The following is a 21,121-nucleotide window of genomic DNA, read 5'->3' on the forward strand; positions in this document are numbered from 1 at the left end:
CTCTTGTGCAAATTTGATGGAACAACTAAGCAAGTAAAAAAGAGAGGTTGATATATCTAAATTGATTCGGATGAAGGATGAGGAAAGAATGATAACACATGTAAATCCATTAAGACCTTTTGGATGTGAGAATATTCACTATTTCACTTTATCTTGTAACTCATACTGAGAGAAGTTTTAGGCACCGAGTTATGAAGTGGGAGTAAAGATTTGCTTGGCCACTATGTTAGTCTGATCAACTGTGAGAGCAAAGGCTATCTCTTCCTTGGGATTTAAATTGGGATGTGTGATTTCACACCTTAAATTCAAGCATATTTACTAACAATTAAGGTCAATTTTATGTAGTTCTGCATGATTATTAATCTGATATAGGCCTTTTGTAAGCTATTAGGCACAAAGAATCAGATGAAAACCACTAATCCAATCAGTAGACAAGTGTTGCAGAATGGATATAATTCCTCAGGTAATGTTCATTCTGCATTACTGATTCATATTTCCAGTATGATATATGGACACAAAAAAAGAAGTGAAGTGGTCTGCTCCTCTTTGTTGGATGTAAACCAGTCTGCATTTGTCAACATCAAATATGAAACTTTAGTTTTCTTCTCCACCTTTATTTGTCCACGAGTCAGGTGAAATAGACTGATACAAAAATCAATTTTGTATCTCATGAGTGCTCACAGATGATCAGATTTTTTTATTTTTTTTTTTTTTTTGGAGGAAAATGGGCTTAGTTTCATTCAAAGCACATTGAGCAAAGATGATTTATTTTGTGATCAGCTGGTGTGTCTCCATAATCTCAGGAATTATCTTCTTTATATTATGAAGAAAAAGGAGGAGAGAGAGAGAGAGAAAGGTAGTTCATACACAAAACCAAATATTCTGAGGAATTGATCTCTGTGATTAAGGATAAGACCAAATTGCCAACATATGCTGCATATAATATTCTTATCAGTGCAGATGACCATCTAATATTCTGACATTAATCGAAAGGAATCACAACCACAATCTTCTATTTACACATTCTTCATACAAACCATGTCGTCACCGTCACCATTTTCTAGCCACAAGGGGATCAAAAAGATCTACTTTGATCGCCTATGTGATATGGAAAGATCTCTCCTGCTGCTTTAAATATTATTAGTTTCTTAGCTTCTCGGATTACCACTAACCATAATCAGTAATTTTATATCTTTTACTCAACCGATAAACATTTACACTTAGCAAGAGTTGATTTGATGATTCGATGGAGGTTGTGCAACGGGTTTAGTTTTACATCCACTAAGATTTAGAAAGATGTATAAAGGTTTGTTTAGTGTATTATCCTCTATTTTAGTCTTAGTATTATGTATCAGTAGCTTAGCTCAATGAATCGACTTAATTATATCAAATTAGATTGTGATAATTAGTGTTAGATTCGACTTAATATTGAGACATAATAAAAGGGATTGAGTAGGAAAGTTTACTTATGGACGGAGCTAGATGATAGGCACATCATGGAGTTACATTGAGATCTAATTCTAAACTATTTTAAGCTTTATGACACTAACTCAGATATTATATTAAGATCTAATTCTAGACTATATTAAGCTTTCAAGAGAGCCCAAGCCATTAGGTGAGGAAGATCATAAAACTTTAATTTAGTCTTATAGTTAAGATTTAGAATAATTTATAATGGTTTGATGTATTTCCGTAACTTTAGTTAAGCGTTTTAGACTAATTATTCAAATTTAATGAGATTAATAGACCAATTATCCTATGAAAGAAAGTTGTAAAAGGTTGATAATTTCAAATCTTTTCTAATAAATCAGATGACAACGACAGTTGATATATATATATATATATATATATATATATATATATATATATATATATATATATATATAGAAAAAAGATATAATGACTGGTTGTTATGTGATGAGAGATAAATGAGGAACATGAAGAAATAATGGAGACATTGGTACCATCTCGATAATGGAAGCGTGTCCCTATTATGAAACGACGACAGCCATTAACAGACACCAAAGGAGAATTATTGTGGTTTTGGCAGAGTGCGTCTAAAGCTGATTGATAGAGAATTGTGTGAATGATGAGACCCACCCCATGTAATAATGGTAGCTGTCCCAATAATAGCATCAAAAGCTGATCGGATGATGATCATACTTTGGTAGGTAATCCAGTGAGCCGAGCCAAATGGGAAGAAGCATGCATCGAATGCAAATCTAAAAATTTACCTACGAAGAATAAATACTATCTTCAAAGGGAAAAAAATAATAAAAATAAAAGGAAAATAGGACAATGTCATGATAGAAGAAGGTCCATTTCCTAATAATTATAATAATAATAATAATAATAATTATTATTATTATTATTATTATTATTATTATTATTATTATTATTATTATTATTATTATTATTATTTAAAAAACAAAAAAAGTTAAATAAGACTAACTGATTAATCATCCACCTGATCTAATCATCAATGGTTGAACAGATAGATCATTTGTTCAGCCAAGAAGCTAGCTCGAAAAGGTAAAAATACAAAAGCTATAACGTGGGGGGGGGAGGCACTCAGGCCCCACTGCTCGCAGCCTATCCCCGTGAGAAAATTCTAAGGTTTAGTTTGAGATCATACAACAACAACATCTGACATTTAGGATTATCAAGGAAATAATGTGAACCAATAGAACCATTTAGGATTTGCTACAAGATCAGCATATTCACAGTATCATAATTATACAGAGGATCTTTTTTATGAGTTGGAGATAAAACTCTCTGTAACAGCTTCCGTAACATCGCCGCGGCACAGAGGGCATACACTGTAAGCACCAGTAGTAGCAGAGAAAGAGAAAATCAAGTTCGAGGAGCCATGTTAAAACACTTTATATATATATATATATATATATATAAAGAACAGGAGGGCTACAGAGAATATTAAGTAAAATACCCATGAATTTCTTTGAGCCATTTATCGACACAGGCCATGTGATATTCATGGTGGCAGGGAAGTATTCGCACCACGTCTCCATCCTCATAATCAGCCAGGCAGATGTAACATCTGTAAAACAACAGTATGTACAGAATCAGGGAGTGAGCATATAAGTGTGAAAGAGAAACTACATAGAAACCCCTTTCCCATTTCATCAGCAGCATGTTTCAGTGCATAATTAGTTGAAGTGAGAAATCTGTTCGATGACAAATTGAAAATTAGAGGATAGATCAACCAGCCATGTAAAAATTGCAGATGAACATCCTAAACATGTTTCACATTGTGAATTAGCAATCTTTTGTAACAGCTCAAAGTTTCTCTCGTACTAAATATCTACAGTGAAAGAGAGATCACCGATTGCTCTTGCCTGCATGGCAGTCGAACATACATAGCAATCTCAAATTTAATAAACATGTAGTGATCAAAGGTAAATACCAACATTATATTCATGGGATAGATTAAATTTCAGTGAAGCCAAAATATTGGATACTAGCAGTTGGAATCAGCTGCTTGATTAAATATTCATAATTCCCCACATGAAGCAAGAGACAGGATCATCTGTGTTGACGGAATGCAAGCCCAAATATATTGTGGATCTGATCGTCGATAGATCTTGGAGATACTGGAACATGTTTCGAGAACTAGAATGAAAACTATAATATTAGTCCTAATTTAGTTTCACAGACTGCATCTCGTGCATAATCAGCACAGGGATCTGAAAATAGTAGCATAGAGCATCGTACACATTTAATGCTAAATATGGTAGTGTAATGGTTCTAATTTTCCAGGGACAACAATATGAACAGATGAAAATGCTTACTGTTCCACATCATTTTTGCTCAAAGCAGTGTCGAGCTTTTTGTGAATCTTTGATGGCAAGGAGTTGACAACTGATTCCAGTGCTGGGACTGAGACCACAGAAAGTGACAGTGATCCAGGCTGGCGATGAATTTCATCCAAAACCTGCAGAGTAATCATGTCGATGTAAGGTACAAAGCCGATAAAAGACCATGAACTGTAATACTTAGCAATAAGTTTCTCCATTGCATTTAGATATTTCTTGGCATCATCACCTACATACTATAAAGAACTTTAGCACCAGTGATAAGCTTAGTTTCATAACCCGTTCAGTTTCTTCATCCATAAATATTCTTCTGAGGGCAATGAAGAATCAGCAATACTAAACAAACAATACAAAAATAAATGATATCAGATATAGTAGCCTAAACTCAATAAACATTTCAAGCAAGAAGGCAGCAAGTAAAACTAGGGGCACATAGTCCGTTCATCGTACTACATCGATTAGGATGAACATGTTACAGAAGTAGTACCATGTGCACCATAACAATAGATAAAACTGTCAATTGCAGGCAGATTCTTTTTTCTATAATAGAAAAGAAGAAAGGAGATGACTCTGCCCCCTCTCCAATTTTCTAAAAATAGGAAACATACAACCGTCTAATTCACTTGAAGTGCGAACCTCAATCTTGAACTACATCTGCAGTGATTTCCTTCAAAAATAAATATAGGCATCTTTGACATTAAAAAATAACTTTTAATATTGTCCATCATGATTTTTTTTTATTTTTTTTTTTTGAACTGGAGATGGAAAATATCAGCTCCATTTTAAATACAAAAGCTTATATACTCAAAATTTGGTAACATCTCTCAACCATGGCTAAAATCCAAATTAATGTTGAAGCCTATATCGGAGTACAAGCTTGAAAGTGAAGTTAGTTAATGGAATAAATACATGAGTGATCATGAGCATTCAAACTTCAAGAAGTTTAGAGAATGTGCTTAACAAAAAGCTAACCACTTGAATATATAGGAGGAGAGCTGAAACAAAAATACCCACCTCAAATAAAGCTTCAGCTAACACAAAAATTCGTGCAATACTGGCTCGGGTGCTCGACACTTCAGTCATTAACAATGTGCAAGAGCATGTGCCATCTTGGTGGAGACCTGATGGACAGGAAGATGCTTGTCCATCATTATTATTAGATCCAGAATGAAGACGCTCCCTTATCTGCACTGAGGAAATTTTTAAGTCCAAATAACTTAAGATATGTACTTGATTGAAAACTTCAGATGCATGCATTAATGATAAGGAAAGGGTTGAAGCTTTGTACCTAGAACCATAGTATCTAAAATTATTGCCAAACAAATAAAAAGGCAAATATTGAACAACTACAAGAAAAGATATTCTGCAACTAAAAGAAACAACATCAACAAAAGTATTAAATCACATCATTAATTCCATAATGTCCTCAAAGTTGGTGACCCATGAAGTTATTGAAAAAAGAACCTTGATAATGTCGAGAAGCATGCTGTTAAGTGTAAAGGATAGAAACTTACCTTAAGCAAAGGAAACTAACATGTGACAACTTGAAATAGAACTTAATAAAAGATCACCTCAGATCTCGTATGCCAACTGACTCCATTTAGTCCATGGTGTCTCTGCCGTAAGTATAATGAATCATCTTCAACCCCATCTCTAAAAGCATGACCATCAATGTCTAGTAGCCACCTGTCCTGATATCCTAGACCATTATTCTCTGAAATTGAAGATAGTGTTGCCGAGTCAACAGTCATGGAACTGTGTCTAGAAAAGGCATCCCAGAAATGTCTTCTAGTATTCCTCCGTGACTCGCTACTAATTTCCTCCCCAGAGCCACTGGGAACATCAGAAGAGACACTGACCAAATCAACATGAAGTAGACTTCCATTTCTCTGCTCACCTGATCCAGTTGATGTTTGGGCATCTGAACCAGAAGAGGTTGCACCTAGATGATCTTCACTTGAAAAATGCAAAGTTGAGGATAACCTTGGAATAACAGAAACGTAATCCGTATTGGTACCGTGGTTTCCCACAACATCATCTGAGGGGTTAACAATCTCATTTGCATGTAAATCTCCAAGCTCAGGTTGATGTATGCTACGTGAGAAACTTGGCGAGCTATGGGAACTACCATTTGCACAATTAGCAACCTCTGATACCGTTGCTAAAGCGGCATCAACATTATCAACTGGTTTCCTCGAGGTACTTGGTAGACCATAAGTCCTCTCAGGTTGGAACATCTCCAGGCAAGAGGTTTCCGAGCCGTCCCAATTGATGCCATTATTGCTTTGATTATTTCTCATGTTTTCATTGGTGGAGCTAGAAGGCCTATGGTCTTGTGAAAAGTTTAATGAAGACTCCTTGACTGAGATCTGGATATTAGAATTTAATACAGAACCATCCAGTCTTGCTTGACTGACTGATTTCTCCGTTGGCATATCTTCAATCTGCTAACAAGAATGCCATCAAGAAAACCTTTATAGCCTGTTAACATCAACCTATTTAAACCATAGGCTAGAAATGTAGAAAACATATGAGTAATGCCCTTATGAATGGATATAAGTTTTGAATAACCACAAAAAGCAAAACAATAGAGACACAAAAAGATATTACAACAGACACAAAAATGCACCAACGGCATTCATTGTCAAATATACTGGATAGGAAATGTATGCTCAAATGATGTCAATACTCTTAAAAGTAACAGTAAGGTTTTCTGGATTGAGAAATAATTTCTTTTCTTATAGCTTCCACCACATTTTGGTGAAAGTGCAGAACTTCTTTTACTAAAAAAACAATCCAATTTGTTGTTTGGCAAGTTAAAGATATCATAATTTTGACTTTGAATGGAAACTCTCATGTGATTCAATGTCATGTTTAGGAGTCAAGGAACCAAGAATCTTGTCTTCAGATAGATCTTCTAGAAGTTAAAAGACTGTTGTCTCTCAGAAAAAAAAAAAAAAAAAGGGTGTAACCAGTGCACGAGGCTCCCGCCAATGTGGGGCCTCAGAAAATCAACAAACTTAAATTTAACTAAAAATGTTTACCTCATCCAAATTTACCACTTACATAATTACCACCCTGACCATTTGGAATCACAAATTTTGTACCTTGGAGGATGACATAATATGCCTCCTTGGTCCAATATACAGAATTACACGAGCAGGGTGCTTCTTTCTATAAGAAAATGCCCAACCTCAAAAGTCTTGTTATTATCTCTAAGCAGAAGCACAAAGCATTTTTGAGCACATATCAACTTGTCTATCCAATATTCGAAGGGTGCTCATTCTCATCATGAGTCACCATGTTTGTGTAACCACCTTAGGTCACCATCCCATCCATCCTCTTAGAAGTCATTAACCATGAGGATTTCCAGATTACTAGAATATGCTGACTCAGCAAACCGAGCAAAAAAAGATTAGAGCTTAATAAGAGACAAGGACTGCAGACCAATAAGACTCCTTGAAAGATATCACAACACCAATCATTTCAGGCCTCAATGAATCAAAGATCCACTTTCCCGGAGATAATCCTAATCTTTCATATCTAAAAAACTTGCATTATTACACTATCAACATCGTATCATTATGCTAATCGAACGAGACAGAAAAGCATAAATAAATAAACACATACATACATACATACATACATATAATAACCATCGTGGGAAAAAAAAACGACAACAAAACGAATACCTAAGCAACCATCTCCCCAACCAAGAAACCAAGAAATCCAGTACGGCTAATGGCTATCGAGACAAGCAATCAACCCCAAAGAACTAAATCGTGATCGTTGAATTAGGACCTGAGAGGAGCCGGAGGAGGAGGTGGAGGCGGCAGAGACGGCCGCGGCTCCGCCGCAGAGGAAGGCGGCGAGCCCGAGCCTCGGCCGGCGTCGCGGCCGGTGGCGCGGCAACCGCGGGGCCATGCGACTGCTTCCTGAACCCATCGCTTGATTCAGAGCGAAAGGAGGAGGCCGAGGAGAAGCGGAGGGAAGGAAGAAGAAGGCCAGTTATGGACGCGGCCTTCAAATAGTTTCGCCCCCTTCTTATTGTCCACAAACAACAAAAAGAGAAATGGAAATAAATAATAATAACAACAACATATATTTGTTCAAAAAAAAAAAGGAGCCAATTTGGGGATTACATTACCCTCCAATAAGAGGTGACATCACCCCTGATACTTTTCGAGGATGATTCAACCCATGCACGTTTATACAATAATGATTTGAACTCTCATAATTGCTATATTATATTTTATTATATTTAAGTTTAATTTAGTACATTTAAGTTTAATATAGTCATTATAAATTTTTTTCCCTAAAATAATGTAATTTGTGTTTTTGCCCAAAAATATATTCAAAGAACTTCCTTATGGCTATTAATCACCTTATAAAAATTAAGAAAATTAAATTTGATTTATGAATAAAAACTTAATTCACAATTTAAATTTACTCAATTTTCTCGAAATGAGTCAAGGAAAAAAAGGTGGCAATAAATTCAAACGGGATATAATTTCAGAAGATTAAAAAAAGTAGAGGCTGAGAATTAGTCCATACAAAAAAAAAAAAAAATCATACTTATATACAAATATATTAAACATATAGAATATGACATCTTTTCATGATAATTATGATGAAAATAGGAAAAGAAAATGATGATAATAAATAATGTAAGATGATAACAGAATAATTGGGATGATTTTTTTAAAAAAATTATATTTGAGATTTTTTTTACAACATCTCAACTTTTAAGAATTCTCGCCAAACATTTCTTATAGAGTAAAAATATAATTTTACCCCAAGCTCTCATCCTATCTATCTCCACCTCTATCCTTGCGCATTCTTTCTTTATCCCATCAAATTTATTGTTATCTTTCCAAATCTCGTTTACCCCTATCAAATTTTGCTCGTTTTGTTCTTACTTGTCTTCTTCTCTGTGCTCCTCGTACGAGGAAGGAGGTTTGATAAAAAAATCAATAATTAAAAAAAAAATATCTAAAAATAAACTAGAACAATAATTATAATAAAAACATTTAACTATGGTAAATAGTTTGTTGCCACCTGTGTAAACAATGATAATCTCCTCATATCCTAATCTTAATTTACGCATAAAATTCTTTCTCTCAATCATTTAGCCTCTCCAAGTCACACATCTCACCTATTATGTAGTCATAAATTTTAGTTAATATGACTCCTGATTTAACATCTACAAACATGGAGTTGATCGGAAAGATTCAAGGCAAAGTAAAAGCCAGCAGAGCTGTGACTGCTAGGTTTGACCTTCAGATACCAACCCAGTACAAAAGCTCATCGGCAGAGCTATGACTCTGGGGAGAAGAAGATGCATCCTCCCCAGCCTTCACCACACGGCGGTCCTCCCCCCACTGGGGGTCCTCCACCTCCGGGGCCAGGCGGGCCTCCGCCTCAGCCACCACACGCACCGCCGCCGCCCGGCCCTCCGGCTCCGCCTCGTGGTCCACCGCACCCTTGAACAGTCACCTACATCACGTGATGCCACGTCGATGCACGTACTCTGCCATGCATGAATGGAGTAGGTTGATATATACATAAATAAGTGCACTGCGGACTTGCTTATGAAATAAATATATTGTATATGTTTATGTAATTAGTGTCTTCATTACAATCTTTGTTTTATATGATGGAATGAGTTGATGTGATTTAAGATGTCTTGGATGAATTAAAATGTTTGTGTCTATAAAAAACCTACACAGATTAATTTTTGAAGGAATAATATTTTCTTTTTATCAAATAATAATTAAATATTAATCACAATTAGAAGAGATTAATTTGAGTTTTCTTTGTTGGGATTAATATTAATGGAGGAATATTCGTGGAAGTATTTGAATTTTGAATGAGTTCGGTTCGGCACTTCAGACCGTGAGGGTTACAACCACTCTCCTAGTTGAGATGCTCCCCTTCGTCCGTCGTTATGGTCTTCCTAGATTCTTCCATTGTCGCTGCCTCGTAGACCTTCTCTTCTCCTCCTCCTACTCTACCGCTGTGGACCTTGTCCCATCCCCCAACCCTCACCCCTTGGTCGAGTACCTCGTGAACGGTGCTCTACCGTCGAGGCATCCAAGGCCATCGAGGCCGTTGCGCGCCTCACATCCACGGAGAAGTTTGACGTCGTCCTTAGTTTCCTGAGATCCCATGGCTCCGTTGACTCTTATGTTGGGAATGGAGGAGCAAGGAAAAAACAGAATACTACGATACGGGTAAAAAAAATCCTTTCGACTCAAGAAAACTGATGTAGTATTTAAAAAATAGGAGGATTGATAAGAACACTTATAAGATACCAAATGCACACCCTCTCTATATCCCTTGGTTCATAAACTACGATCCTATTTATAGGACCTAGTGACAACCACCCTATAACTACTAGATTGAGGTAGTTATTGAAACCACCTTATAACTACTAGATTATGACTGAGGTGATTATTGAAATCATCCTGTAACCACTAGATCATGATTGAGGTAGTTATTGAAATCACTTTGTAACTACCTAGATAACTATGAATCAAATCTCAACACTCCCCCTTGATTCATAGTTGCATATACCGATTTGCAACATGAAATAAACATGCTTTTGAACCGGAAGCGATTTGATAAGGATATCCGCAACTTATTCATTCGTTCCACAATACTTCGTTGTTATAGCTCTACTTGCCTGAAGTACTCTTTCGATCATCTAAAACTCCTGCACAATCACTATTAGTGAAACTAAATAATTTGCATTTAAACTTTGTTTTGAATACCCATTTTAATCCAATAGATTTCTTTTCTTTTGATAGATCCATTAGCTCCCAAGTTTCGTTCTTCTCAATTGACTTGATTTCCTCTCTTTTAACTACTTCCTCAAAAGTTATTGGATTTGAAATAAACAAAGCAAATGTTGAGTTATAAATTTCTATCAGTGATCTAAAATTTCTTGGAGGGGTTTCATCTGAGGAATCAGAATTTGAACTGCTATTGGGTGAGGTTGACGATGAACTTGTTGGAGCAGGATCTGTCATTTGATTCTGCGGAATGTCTAGTTCTACCGGAATCTACATTTGTATTCCACCTTTATTGATCTCCCAATTCTAACTTGTCCTTTCATCAAACATAACATTTCTGTTAATAATAACTTTGCCACTAACAGGATTATATAATCGATATACTTTCGATTGTAAGGAATAACCAATTAAGATGCATTTTTCAAATTTTTCATCAAGAATTCACCAAAGCATAAGCAATACAACCAAAAATTTTTAGATGTCTAACACTTGGTTTCATACCATACCAAGCCTCAAAAGGAGTTCGATTTATAATAGCCTTTGTTGGTGAAATATTCAACAAATAAACTGTTGTTGCAACTACTTCTGCCCAAAACTCATTTAGAAGATGTTTTCCTTTAAGCAAACTTCTTGTCATTTCAATGACGGTCTGATTCTTATGTTTAGCTATAGCTCTAGTGTATATGGTGTTGTCAATTTTTTGTGAATACCATTTTCTTCACAAAAAAAATTAAACTCATTAGATAAAAATTCACCACCTCTATCTGTCCAAAGTGTCTTTATATATCTACCACTTTGCCTTTCAACAAGTGCCTTAAACTTTCGAAAATTATCAAATGTTTCATATTTCAATTTCAAAAAATATACCCAACTCATGAGACTATAATCATCCGTAAATAATAAAAAATATTAACTTCCACCAAATGATTTTGTATTCATAAGTTCACATAAATCAGCATGAATTAATTCAAGACAATTAGATGCTCTCCATGTTTTTATCAATAGAAAATAGTTTTTTACTTTGTTTGCCATAAATGCATCATTCACATACATCAAGTGTATTAATCTTGGGTAATCCGAAAATCATTCATTTTTGACTTAATAACCTTAAACCCTTAATGTTAAGATGTCCATATCTTAAATGTCATAAACTAAACTCATTCTTTTTAGTTGCGGCAAGTGCATGCCTCTCAATATTTAACACATCAAGTGGAAACATCTTGTTTTGTGTCATGCAAATATTTACTATAATCAAACCAGATTTTTTATCATTAATAGTACATGAACCATCATTAAATATTACTGAATATCCATCATCTACTAATTATCTAACACTCAACAAGTTATATGATAAAGTAGGAATAAAGAAAACATTATCAAGGTATTTTACCTTCCCTTGATTTGTCTTCACCTCAATTGTTCCTATGTCTTCCACTTGGATTTGCTTGTTATCTCCAAGTTTAACATTCAACTTGTGAGTTTCATTAATAACTATAAATATTGATTTTATGATTGACATATGATTAGAACATCCACTATCTAGAAACCAAATATCATTTGAGATATTATGAACTTGTGAATGAGTCATAAATAACATACTATTTTCTTCATTTTTCTCCACATAGCTTTGCTTTTCTCTTTTCCAACAATCTGCCCTTCATGTGATCAAATTTGTTATAATAGTGACATTGAATTATACTCTTGTAATTTCTTTGATCATAATTTGATTGTCTTTGTTCATCATGCCCATCAAAGTGTCCTCTTCCTCTTCCATTTCCTCTACCACAAAATTCTTGTCTATCACATCCTCTTCGTGTTGATTTTTTGTCTTCTTTTGAAATAGAAGACTCCCCCTTAACCTGAAATGTTTTTTCTTCACTTTTTTCAAGTGACCTGTTCAACCTTACTTCATGTGCTTGCAAGGAACCCATTAGTTCATCAAATGAACATGTGGATAAATCTTTTGATTCCTCAATTGCGGCAATAACATGATCAAATTTCGGAGTTAAACTTCTCAAAGCTTTTGCAACAATTATATTATCAAAAAGATATTCACCATAAGATTTCATTTGACTAACAATTTCAATCATTCGAGAAAGAAAATCTTATACCGATTCATTGTTTTTCATGAATAAAATTTCAAACTCACGACGGAGGGTTTGAAGTTTTACCATAATCACCCTTGATGAGCCTTGAAATTTATTTTGAAGTATCAACCAAGCTTGCTTTGAGGTTATCACTACCGTAATTCTTGAGAAAATCGTCTCATGTACAGCTTGTTGAATGAAGAACAATACCTTTGAGTCCTTTCTATTCTCCCTCAGCCTGATTTCATTATCTGATTCTGCATATTCATTCTCTATTAAGTCCCAAAGATCTTGAGACTTGAATAGAGTCTTAATCTTGATGCTCCAAAATTCATAGCTTTTGCCCGAGAAGTGAGTCCTTTGTATTCTCTCTCAGCCTGATTTCATTATCTGAATCTGTATATTCATTCTCTATTAAGTCCCAAAGATCTTGAGACTTGAATAGAGTCTTAATCTTGATGCTCCAAAATTCATAGCTTTTGCCCGAGAAGTGAGTCCTTTGTATTCTCTCTCAGCCTGATTTCATTATCTGAATCTGCATATTCATTCTCTATTAAGTCCCAAAGATCTTGAGACTTGAATAGAGTCTTAATCTTGATGCTCCAAGATTCATAACTTTTGCCCGAGAAGATGGGGATAAGGGGTTGAGATATGGAATTGACATTGGAAGCCATAATGCCTAGTTCAGATTGAAACTAGGCTCTGATACCACAAATGTTAGGGATGAAGGAGCAAGGAAAAAATAGAATACTACGATAAGAGTAAAAAGAATCATTTCGACTCAAGAAAACTGATATAGTATTTAAAAAATCCTTTCGACTCGAGAAAACTGATATAGGATAAGAACACTTATATCCCTTGCTTCATAAACTACGATCCTATTTATAGGGCCTAATGACAACCACTAGATCATGATTAAGATTGTTATTAAAATCATTCTGTAACTACCTACGTTTACCTCAGAAATATCTTTTCACTCAAACCCACGGACTCTGCGACGTGAAGAAGAATCTGGCCCAAAGTTCCGGTCCTCAGCGATATGGGCTCTTCGGACCCCGAACTTATCCGGATCGTCATGACTCACCCCTGCCGCATGGTCAAGCTAAGCATCGGTTCACTCCTTTCCATATTGGAGATGTGGGGAAAACTCATTGGATGAAGGAAGCTCCTCCTCAAGCAAATGAAGACGAAAGCATTGTTTCTGAGCTGCGGCATCGAGAAGATGTGTTACTTCCTAATCCGTCGTTCACAAGGGAGGAGTGCGGCATCACCGACGATAGGACATCGCTCACAGTGAAAAGGCGCCCACTTTTCGTCCTCCAACCTCGGGAATCACCCCGGAGTGCCCCGACAGTCCAGGATGTTCCTGTGGACCCTTGTCGTTCTCCACAAAAAAGAAATCGGAGGCTGTAATCAGGCTCATGACAAGCGTCGGATAGTCGGAGTCGGAGTTCTCGTATGCATTCAGAAGGGTGCCGACCATGTGGTGTTTATCCAAAAACGAGTTGCAGAGAAAGATGGAATTTTTGGTCAAGAAAGTTGAATATACAGCATCCCACATTGCCCGCCATCCAATACTGTTATTTAGTTTGAAGAACAGGATGATACCTCGGTATCGTGTGATGGAAAATTGCAAGTCTAAAGGATTGCATAGGGGGCACTGCAAGCACTATACCATCTTTAGTTTATCGGAAAATGTATTTATGCAGAAGATTGTTCTCATCGACAAAGAAAAAGGACCTGAGCTGCTTGACATCTATGTAAGTACCTGAGATGATCCCACCACATTGGTATTCTGAAGATATCATGGATGGGGCTCATTTGAAGTCCTTTTCAGGTATGAGATATTTCTTATCTTCAACAGCTAGATAAGCAGTGATTCTGAACATTCTAATTGGTTGCTCCGAAGTTTATCGCTTATATGTATACATATAAGTAGATGAGAGATTGCTTCCCTAATCCAATCCATGCTCCTTATTAGGGGGGGTTGTACCAAGACATACATTCTGATCAACTGTTTGTGATGTTAATTAATTGATCATCTTTCTTGCATGAACGTTTTTTAGACCATTGATTTGTTATCATTATGATAAATGCTAAAGAATTGTCCAAATCATATGAATTTTGATATCTACATATTTGGATATAATAATCATGCACACCAGAGTGGATCTTGGGTTAGAGTATAAATGATTGATTCTGAAATGATAGGAAGTTGAATGACCTTTGAGTGATAAAATTATGTTTGACTAATCTGAATTATTAAAGCCACACTTCTCAGTTTCTGAAATATACTGTCATCGAACTCGATCATACTCACTAACATGAAGAAGCAAATAATTCAAATCAAAGCTAACCATGAAAAGCGGCAAATCGATATGTAAAATATTTATTTTTGTTGTTGTTGTTAACTTTAGCTCTTATTGTCGTCCTAGTTTCTTACACTATTTGCATCACTAGTATTTAAGTCATGGTATTTGTGCATTTCTTTAGAAAGTTAATTCTATGAGAATTACAAATCACAAGGCTAACCTTTTTAGCACTGAAGTGACAATTATCACTGTGCTCAGTAATTGACATGAAATTATCTTTAATATCACTGTTCAGATAAGTATTCCCTAATTATCTTATCAATGTATGACTTGTCATGTGGAATTTGGATCCAATTGTAATGGTGGCACAATAGGAACTCATTCTTGCAACTGAAGTTCCTTGTTTTGTGCATGAGTAGAATTTCCAGGGAAATTTTCCTTTGGTTTCAAACTCAGAGGCTTTGTTTTATAATTTTTTGAACCCCCTAAGGACTAGATTATTAAATTTGCTTTCTAAGCTTAATTACATGAAGTTCTTCCTCTTGTCCAGGGTTATGAAATTGCTGCAGTCTTACATCAATTAATTGTTGCTACAACAATGCTGAAAGAAGCTAAGCGATGTGAGTTGCAACGACACTTAGAGAGAGGAAAGATTTGTACATTCTTCAATTGTTGCCCCAGATTTTGCACAAAGATAATTTCATCCTCATCCAATTACTAGGTGTGGAGATGGCCGGACTTGTTCGATTTGTAATAGGTACTTCCGAAGCTAAAGGCCGAGTATATGTCGTGCTGTCTGCAAATTCATCAGGTATACTATGAGACTGTGATGTCCAACTTGACAACAACTGTTTGCTGCCATGTTTTTGTAGGATTGTATGAATGATTTTATTCTGTGAGCTTCTTTTTGGATTGGAAAACCCTGTCTGAGATGGATACATAGTCTTTCTCACCAGCAGTACGCCGGTGGTCATATATCGTTTCACCAAAAACACGAACGAGCATTTGCTGTTCTACTTTGGGTTTTCATCGACATCATCTGATAGCAATCCTTGCACAAAACATGTGATGATAGGTGGTTCTACGACACATGGACGCTCAATGTTGTGGTCATCGCCGTTCGTGTTTGATTTCAACACAAATTTATTTAACCGAACTGTACTGTTATACTGAAATAATATATTAATATTTTATGTGGGCATTTAACATCAAGGGATCCGTGGCGCAATGGTAGCGCGTCTGACTCCAGATCAGAAGGTTGCGTGTTCGATTCACGTTGGGTTCAAGTCTCAACAAAAGTCAATTGATTTCTTTTTTTTTTCCAGGATAATTTGTTTTTAACGTTCGATCTTTTGGTTTGATAATTTTTGTGTTGCCATTGTAACATCACTGGATCCGTGGCGCAATGGTAGCGCGTCTGACTCCAGATCAGAAGGTTGCGTGTTCGATTCACGTCGGGTTCAAGTCTCAGCAAAAGTCAATTGATTTCTTTTTTTTTTCCAGGATAATTTGTTTTTAACGTTCGATCTTTTGGTTTGATAATTTTGGTGTTGCCATTGTAACATCACTGGATCCGTGGCGCAATGGTAGCGCGTCTGACTCCAGATCAGAAGGTTGCGTGTTCGATTCACGTCGGGTTCAAGTCTCAACAAAAGTCAATTGATTTCTTTTTTTTTTCCAGGATAATTTGTTTTTAACGTTCGATCTTTTGGTTTGATAATATTTTTGTTGCCATTGTAACATCACTGGATCCGTGGCGCAATGGTAGCGCGTCTGACTCCAGATCAGAAGGTTGCGTGTTCGATTCACGTTGGGTTCAAATCTCACCAAAATCAATTGATTTCTGCTTTTTTCCAGGACAGTTCAATCTTTTGGTTTGATAATTTTTATGTTGGCATGAAACATTACCGGATCCGTGGCGCAATGGTAGCGCGTCTGACTCCAGATCAGAAGGTTGCGTGTTCGATTCACGTCGGGTTCAAAAGTCAATCATTTTTCGTTTTTTCCACGACAATTTGTTTTTAACGTTCGATCATCGAGTCTAAAAGGCTCAATCTTCGTGGCGGATTGAATTCATGAAGAACACATATAAATGTGTCGTGGAAAAGGTTGGATGAGGCGCTGTTTTGGTTGTTTGTTTTTAACCTTTCTATAGTTTCGTTTCTGCTTCGTTCGCGATGTCATAGTGATGCCATTACTTATCTATAGCGTCAAAGACTTTGGTATTTGGTCAAATATGCTATTGTGTTTTGCTTTCAGAATTATGTGTTGCTATCAGTGGTTATGCTTTTATTTTGGTTGTTGGATTTGGGATTTGCTTAGTATATTTATGAAGAAGAGGAACACGACGGGTTCGTGTTGGAATATCAATGTTGTTTCTTCTTGGAATTTGGTTGGTTTCTCGTAGATTGTTGCTAAAAGATTCGAGTTTGATGTTTCTTTGTTTCTGTCGCGCCTTAGTCGGGGCAGAGAGTGAATCCTTAGGAGGATGAAAATATGTTTGTTCATCGTTGCTGAAGATTCGATTATGGTGTTCTTTGATTTGATCTGCCTGTTGGAATTAGTTATGTAATCAAGGTTCTGCTCTACTCGTCCTTTCTGAACCCTATTCCTGCTTCTTCTTTCCTAATGCCTCAATGATGTGGTCTAATTCCTTAATCGAAATTAGGGTTCTTGGCATTCGGTGCGATGTTCTAGTGTCTAGTTTTGGAAGCTTTGTGATGCCAGTTTTAGGGTTTCCGAAGAATATGTGATGTGTTTATCTACATTGGTTTAATGCAAAAGGTGCGTTGGAATTTAACATTGGTTGCATGCTTGAATCAGAGTTTTTGTCCTGTAATGTGAGCGACAAAGACTCGGGTTTTTCCTTGCTTTTCGTTTTCTTCCCCCCTTTCCTTTGCTTGTTGGTATTAGACGGATAATCAAAATTTTGCTTGAGTTGTACTTTTGATGTTTTGTTCTGCTTCATTAGTTGTATGATTAAAGTGCTGCTCTACTTGTCCTCTCTGTAGTCCATTTCTGCTTGTTCTTTCCTGATGCCTCAACCATGTGGTCTAATTCCTGCATCAAAATTAGGGTTCTTAGCGTTTGGTGCAATATTCAAGTATCTAGTTTTGTAAGGTTTGTGATGCCAAATTTTACTTGTCAAGTGAGAATGAAGAATTTCCAAAGTGTTGTCTACATTTGATTAATGCAAAAGGTGCATTGGATTTCACTCTTAGTTTGCATGCTTGAATCAGAGTTCTGTCCTCAACTTGACTGGCAAAGATTTAGGTTGTTTTTGCTTGTTGGCATTAGTTGTTTAATCAAAGTTCTCTGAGCTGTACTTACAATGTTTTTTGGTGTCTCCCGATGATGGTGTCTTGTTCATTATAATGTCAAATTAAGACTTTGGTTTTTTTGTGAGATATGCTAATTTATTACCATCTGGACATATGCAATGCTACTTTTTGATGCTTCTAAAGCTTGTTTCATCTTCAGCTCAGCATCTTAGATAAAAAGATTCCGATATGTCTTAACTTGATGGTTGGGAAGGGTGACACTAAAATATACTTTTATAGTTGTGGGACTGATCATAATTCCATCTTCTTTGCATGTCTCTACCAATATTTTTCTACAGGTAAGGTGAATGTCATTCCATGAAGGGTGCTGGCTATGCTGTTGACGGTGGCTTCTAAATGAACTTTGGTGAAATTGTCCTGAAGCCCAAAGCATTAGCAGATCTTGATATTTGTGTTTTTATATGAGGTACGTTACAGATTCATGAAATCTATACTTTTGTTATGTTTACAGAAGTTTGCGTAAGGTTTGGTGTATGATTATCCTCGATGAATGTCCTTTCAGGTTCTCACATCTGTGTAGCTTATGTTGGTTGAGATTCTTAATGAGAATTTATTGTATCGGTGAAGTCTAGAAAACGAGTTATGACAGAAAATGATGGTTATTTAGGGATGAATCTTCCAGACTAATCTACTGATCGGTAAAACCCAATATTTACATGCTTGCAACACTTCAAAAACTTTTTTATGTGGCATTATGTGATAAATCCACCTGTGAAACTTGTGGAGATTGGAATTTCCATAATGTTTATATATTTTTTGGTTGCTGATGAACCCCAGAAGAAAGATTTATTCCCATGAATGAAATGCTACTAGTTTACCTTCTAGGTTAAAAGTGAGTAAGTTTATTGTCAAAAGAAATCATATTGCTCAATCCATAGGCATGCTCATATTCGATATCCCTGTCAAGCACAGACTTTTTTCTTTAGTTTTTTAACTGTTAAGGTGTGATATTTCAGCAATCCTTGGTGGTGGTGGTGGTGGTGGCGGCGGTCAAAGTTGAGAACATGGCCAATTTGGACAGTGGTCCATCTGATTCATCTCTATCCTGGTGGCTATATTCATCAAGCAATCTGTGACTTTTTGCAAATCTACTTTTTTCTAAAAGTTGAAAATAAGCTCTAATTGGACCAGCATCCTTTGACTTTTTGGGAGAGACGTTTTCTGAATTCTACACTTCTTTTTCAGTGATGAAGATGATGGCGCATGATGATGTATGTGCAGGAGAAGCTGCAGGAAGCATGTGATATGAACTAACAGAAGAAGACAATCTATCCATCCACCCTCATGAAGCAGGTGACGAGCATCCCTTTCTTCTCATCTCTTGTTTTGGATCAACTTGCAGGTGCAAAAGCCATCTCAACCTACTGATAATGTGAACTTGTGTATAATTCCACTTCTCAGAAACGGAAAGAAGCAATGAACAAATCCAAGACAAGTCGATGCTGATGATCAAACGATCTCAATGTGTATATGGAAGATTCCACTGGCTTTGGTCAATCAAAATTCAAAGGTCCAGTGGAGCATTCAGAGCCCTTGATGGACAACTACTACAATAATGCATAGGAGATCACAAAAACAAGTTGAAACACTTGTCACCTCCAAGAAATCTCGGACAAGTGGATGCTGGTGACCAATCCAGTTTGTGCATCTCGGTGGCCAAAGCATATTTGCTGATGACAGTTCATGATCTTAATCCGGGCATTGAGGATGAAGATTCAACTGGCTTTGGTCAAGGAAGTCGACCCTGAAACCTTGAGCCAGCAGTGTCTTGTCTTGGCTGGATGTTGGAGGTGGACTAATCTACTTCAAGGCATGCAATTGTCAGCTAGTGCGGCATGATCCAATGGAGCATTTAAAACCATTGATGGACAACAACTGCAATGCGCGGAGGTCTTTGGATTCTGGTCCTGAAGCAGTAGAACCCAATGCTTCACGCTTTTCCTCAATCAATCAATCTTACTTTGCATGAAGAGAAACAACAAGTACCTGAAGTTGCTCCGAAAGTTGAACCAGGACTAAGCGTGCAGCAGTTTTGTCACTCATGATTTAAACCTGTCTCGATCAATCTAATAGAAATTACTTCACCGATGACAATGGATTGAGATTTTAGATGAGGAAGCAAATTGAAGTTTGGGTTAAGATTTATTTTAGTTTTAGTAATAAGTTTGTATGGTCATTCGTTTCTAAAATAATTTTAATATTTTTAAAAATATAACATATAAGTCTTTCATCGAGTTAGTTTATATGATCTATAGATTCATAATAAATTATTAATATAATTATATATATAATTTAAGTTTTAAAAAAATTAAAATTTATTTTAACTCTTGTGATCTTAATTATGGATCACTTAAGTTTTTATGATTTAATTATATTTAAAATAATTTTTATATTTTTTAAAATATAGGATATAAGTTTATTTCGTGAGTTAATAGACGTTAGAATCTACTTACGTGACATGTAGACTCACAATAAATTATTAATATAATGATATATAATTTAAATTTTAAGAAGGGTTAAGATTACTCTTGTCGAGGAAGAGAAAGCGATGAAGGTCGTAACGACGAACAAAGACGGAGAAACAAAAGGCTAGATGAGGCATTGGTGAGGGAGAGCTAGACTGTCATATTGTACGCATGGCAGGTGGAGGCATAGGAGAGGACGAAGTGGGAGACGGTAGGGATAAAAATGCCGAGGAGGATGAAGAGAAACCGGGGAAACTATTGCATGCATAGTATCAAACTGGTCGATGCA

The 21,121-nt window shown here is 36.1% G+C and overlaps 1 protein-coding gene, 2 long non-coding RNA genes and 5 other non-coding genes across 13 annotated transcripts; 7 read left to right on the forward strand and 1 right to left on the reverse strand.

Moving 5' to 3' along the window:
• Positions 1-2,632: 2,632 nt before the first annotated feature.
• On the reverse strand, positions 2,633-7,880 carry LOC135674172 (uncharacterized). 4 transcript variants are annotated; one of them, XM_065183732.1, is made up of 7 exons: positions 7,635-7,880; positions 5,731-6,277; positions 5,405-5,547; positions 4,848-5,018; positions 3,810-3,952; positions 2,948-3,058; positions 2,633-2,819 (listed from the first exon to the last, which is right to left on the reverse strand). In XM_065183732.1, exons 1-7 carry the CDS (start codon positions 7,776-7,778, stop codon positions 2,753-2,755), a joined length of 1,326 nt encoding a protein of 441 aa, XP_065039804.1. In that variant the 5' UTR covers positions 7,779-7,880; the 3' UTR covers positions 2,633-2,752. The 4 variants fall into 4 exon arrangements, with proteins under 4 accessions (XP_065039804.1, XP_065039801.1, XP_065039803.1 ...); XM_065183729.1 differs by having other exon boundaries at positions 5,405-6,277; XM_065183731.1 differs by having other exon boundaries at positions 5,405-6,314; positions 7,635-7,773.
• Positions 7,881-13,816: 5,936 nt separating this feature from the next.
• LOC135675071 (uncharacterized) lies at positions 13,817-15,920 on the forward strand. Its single transcript, XR_010513811.1, has 2 exons — positions 13,817-14,551; positions 15,577-15,920. It is a non-coding gene; the product is annotated as an uncharacterized LOC135675071 (long non-coding RNA).
• A 319-nt stretch (positions 15,921-16,239) lies between these two features.
• On the forward strand, positions 16,240-16,311 carry TRNAW-CCA (transfer RNA tryptophan (anticodon CCA)). Its single transcript has one exon. It is a non-coding gene; the product is annotated as a tRNA-Trp (tRNA).
• A 106-nt stretch (positions 16,312-16,417) lies between these two features.
• TRNAW-CCA (transfer RNA tryptophan (anticodon CCA)) lies at positions 16,418-16,489 on the forward strand. Its single transcript has one exon. It is a non-coding gene; the product is annotated as a tRNA-Trp (tRNA).
• A 106-nt stretch (positions 16,490-16,595) lies between these two features.
• On the forward strand, positions 16,596-16,667 carry TRNAW-CCA (transfer RNA tryptophan (anticodon CCA)). Its single transcript has one exon. It is a non-coding gene; the product is annotated as a tRNA-Trp (tRNA).
• Positions 16,668-16,773: 106 nt separating this feature from the next.
• Positions 16,774-16,845, forward strand: TRNAW-CCA (transfer RNA tryptophan (anticodon CCA)). Its single transcript has one exon. It is a non-coding gene; the product is annotated as a tRNA-Trp (tRNA).
• Positions 16,846-16,935: 90 nt separating this feature from the next.
• Positions 16,936-17,007, forward strand: TRNAW-CCA (transfer RNA tryptophan (anticodon CCA)). The gene has a single exon. It is a non-coding gene; the product is annotated as a tRNA-Trp (tRNA).
• Positions 17,008-17,152: 145 nt separating this feature from the next.
• LOC135674173 (uncharacterized) lies at positions 17,153-20,506 on the forward strand. Of its 3 annotated transcripts, none has more exons than XR_010513540.1 (5): positions 17,153-17,603; positions 17,695-18,773; positions 19,324-19,415; positions 19,553-19,660; positions 19,769-20,506. It is a non-coding gene; the product is annotated as an uncharacterized LOC135674173 (long non-coding RNA). The 3 variants fall into 3 exon arrangements; XR_010513539.1 differs by having other exon boundaries at positions 17,158-17,810; positions 18,646-18,773; XR_010513538.1 differs by having other exon boundaries at positions 17,167-18,773.
• The last annotated feature ends 615 nt before the right edge of the window (positions 20,507-21,121 follow it).

Source organism: Musa acuminata, chromosome BXJ1-5, assembly GCF_036884655.1.
Source record: "Musa acuminata AAA Group cultivar baxijiao chromosome BXJ1-5, Cavendish_Baxijiao_AAA, whole genome shotgun sequence".
NCBI classification, from domain to species: Eukaryota; Viridiplantae; Streptophyta; class Magnoliopsida; order Zingiberales; family Musaceae; genus Musa; species Musa acuminata.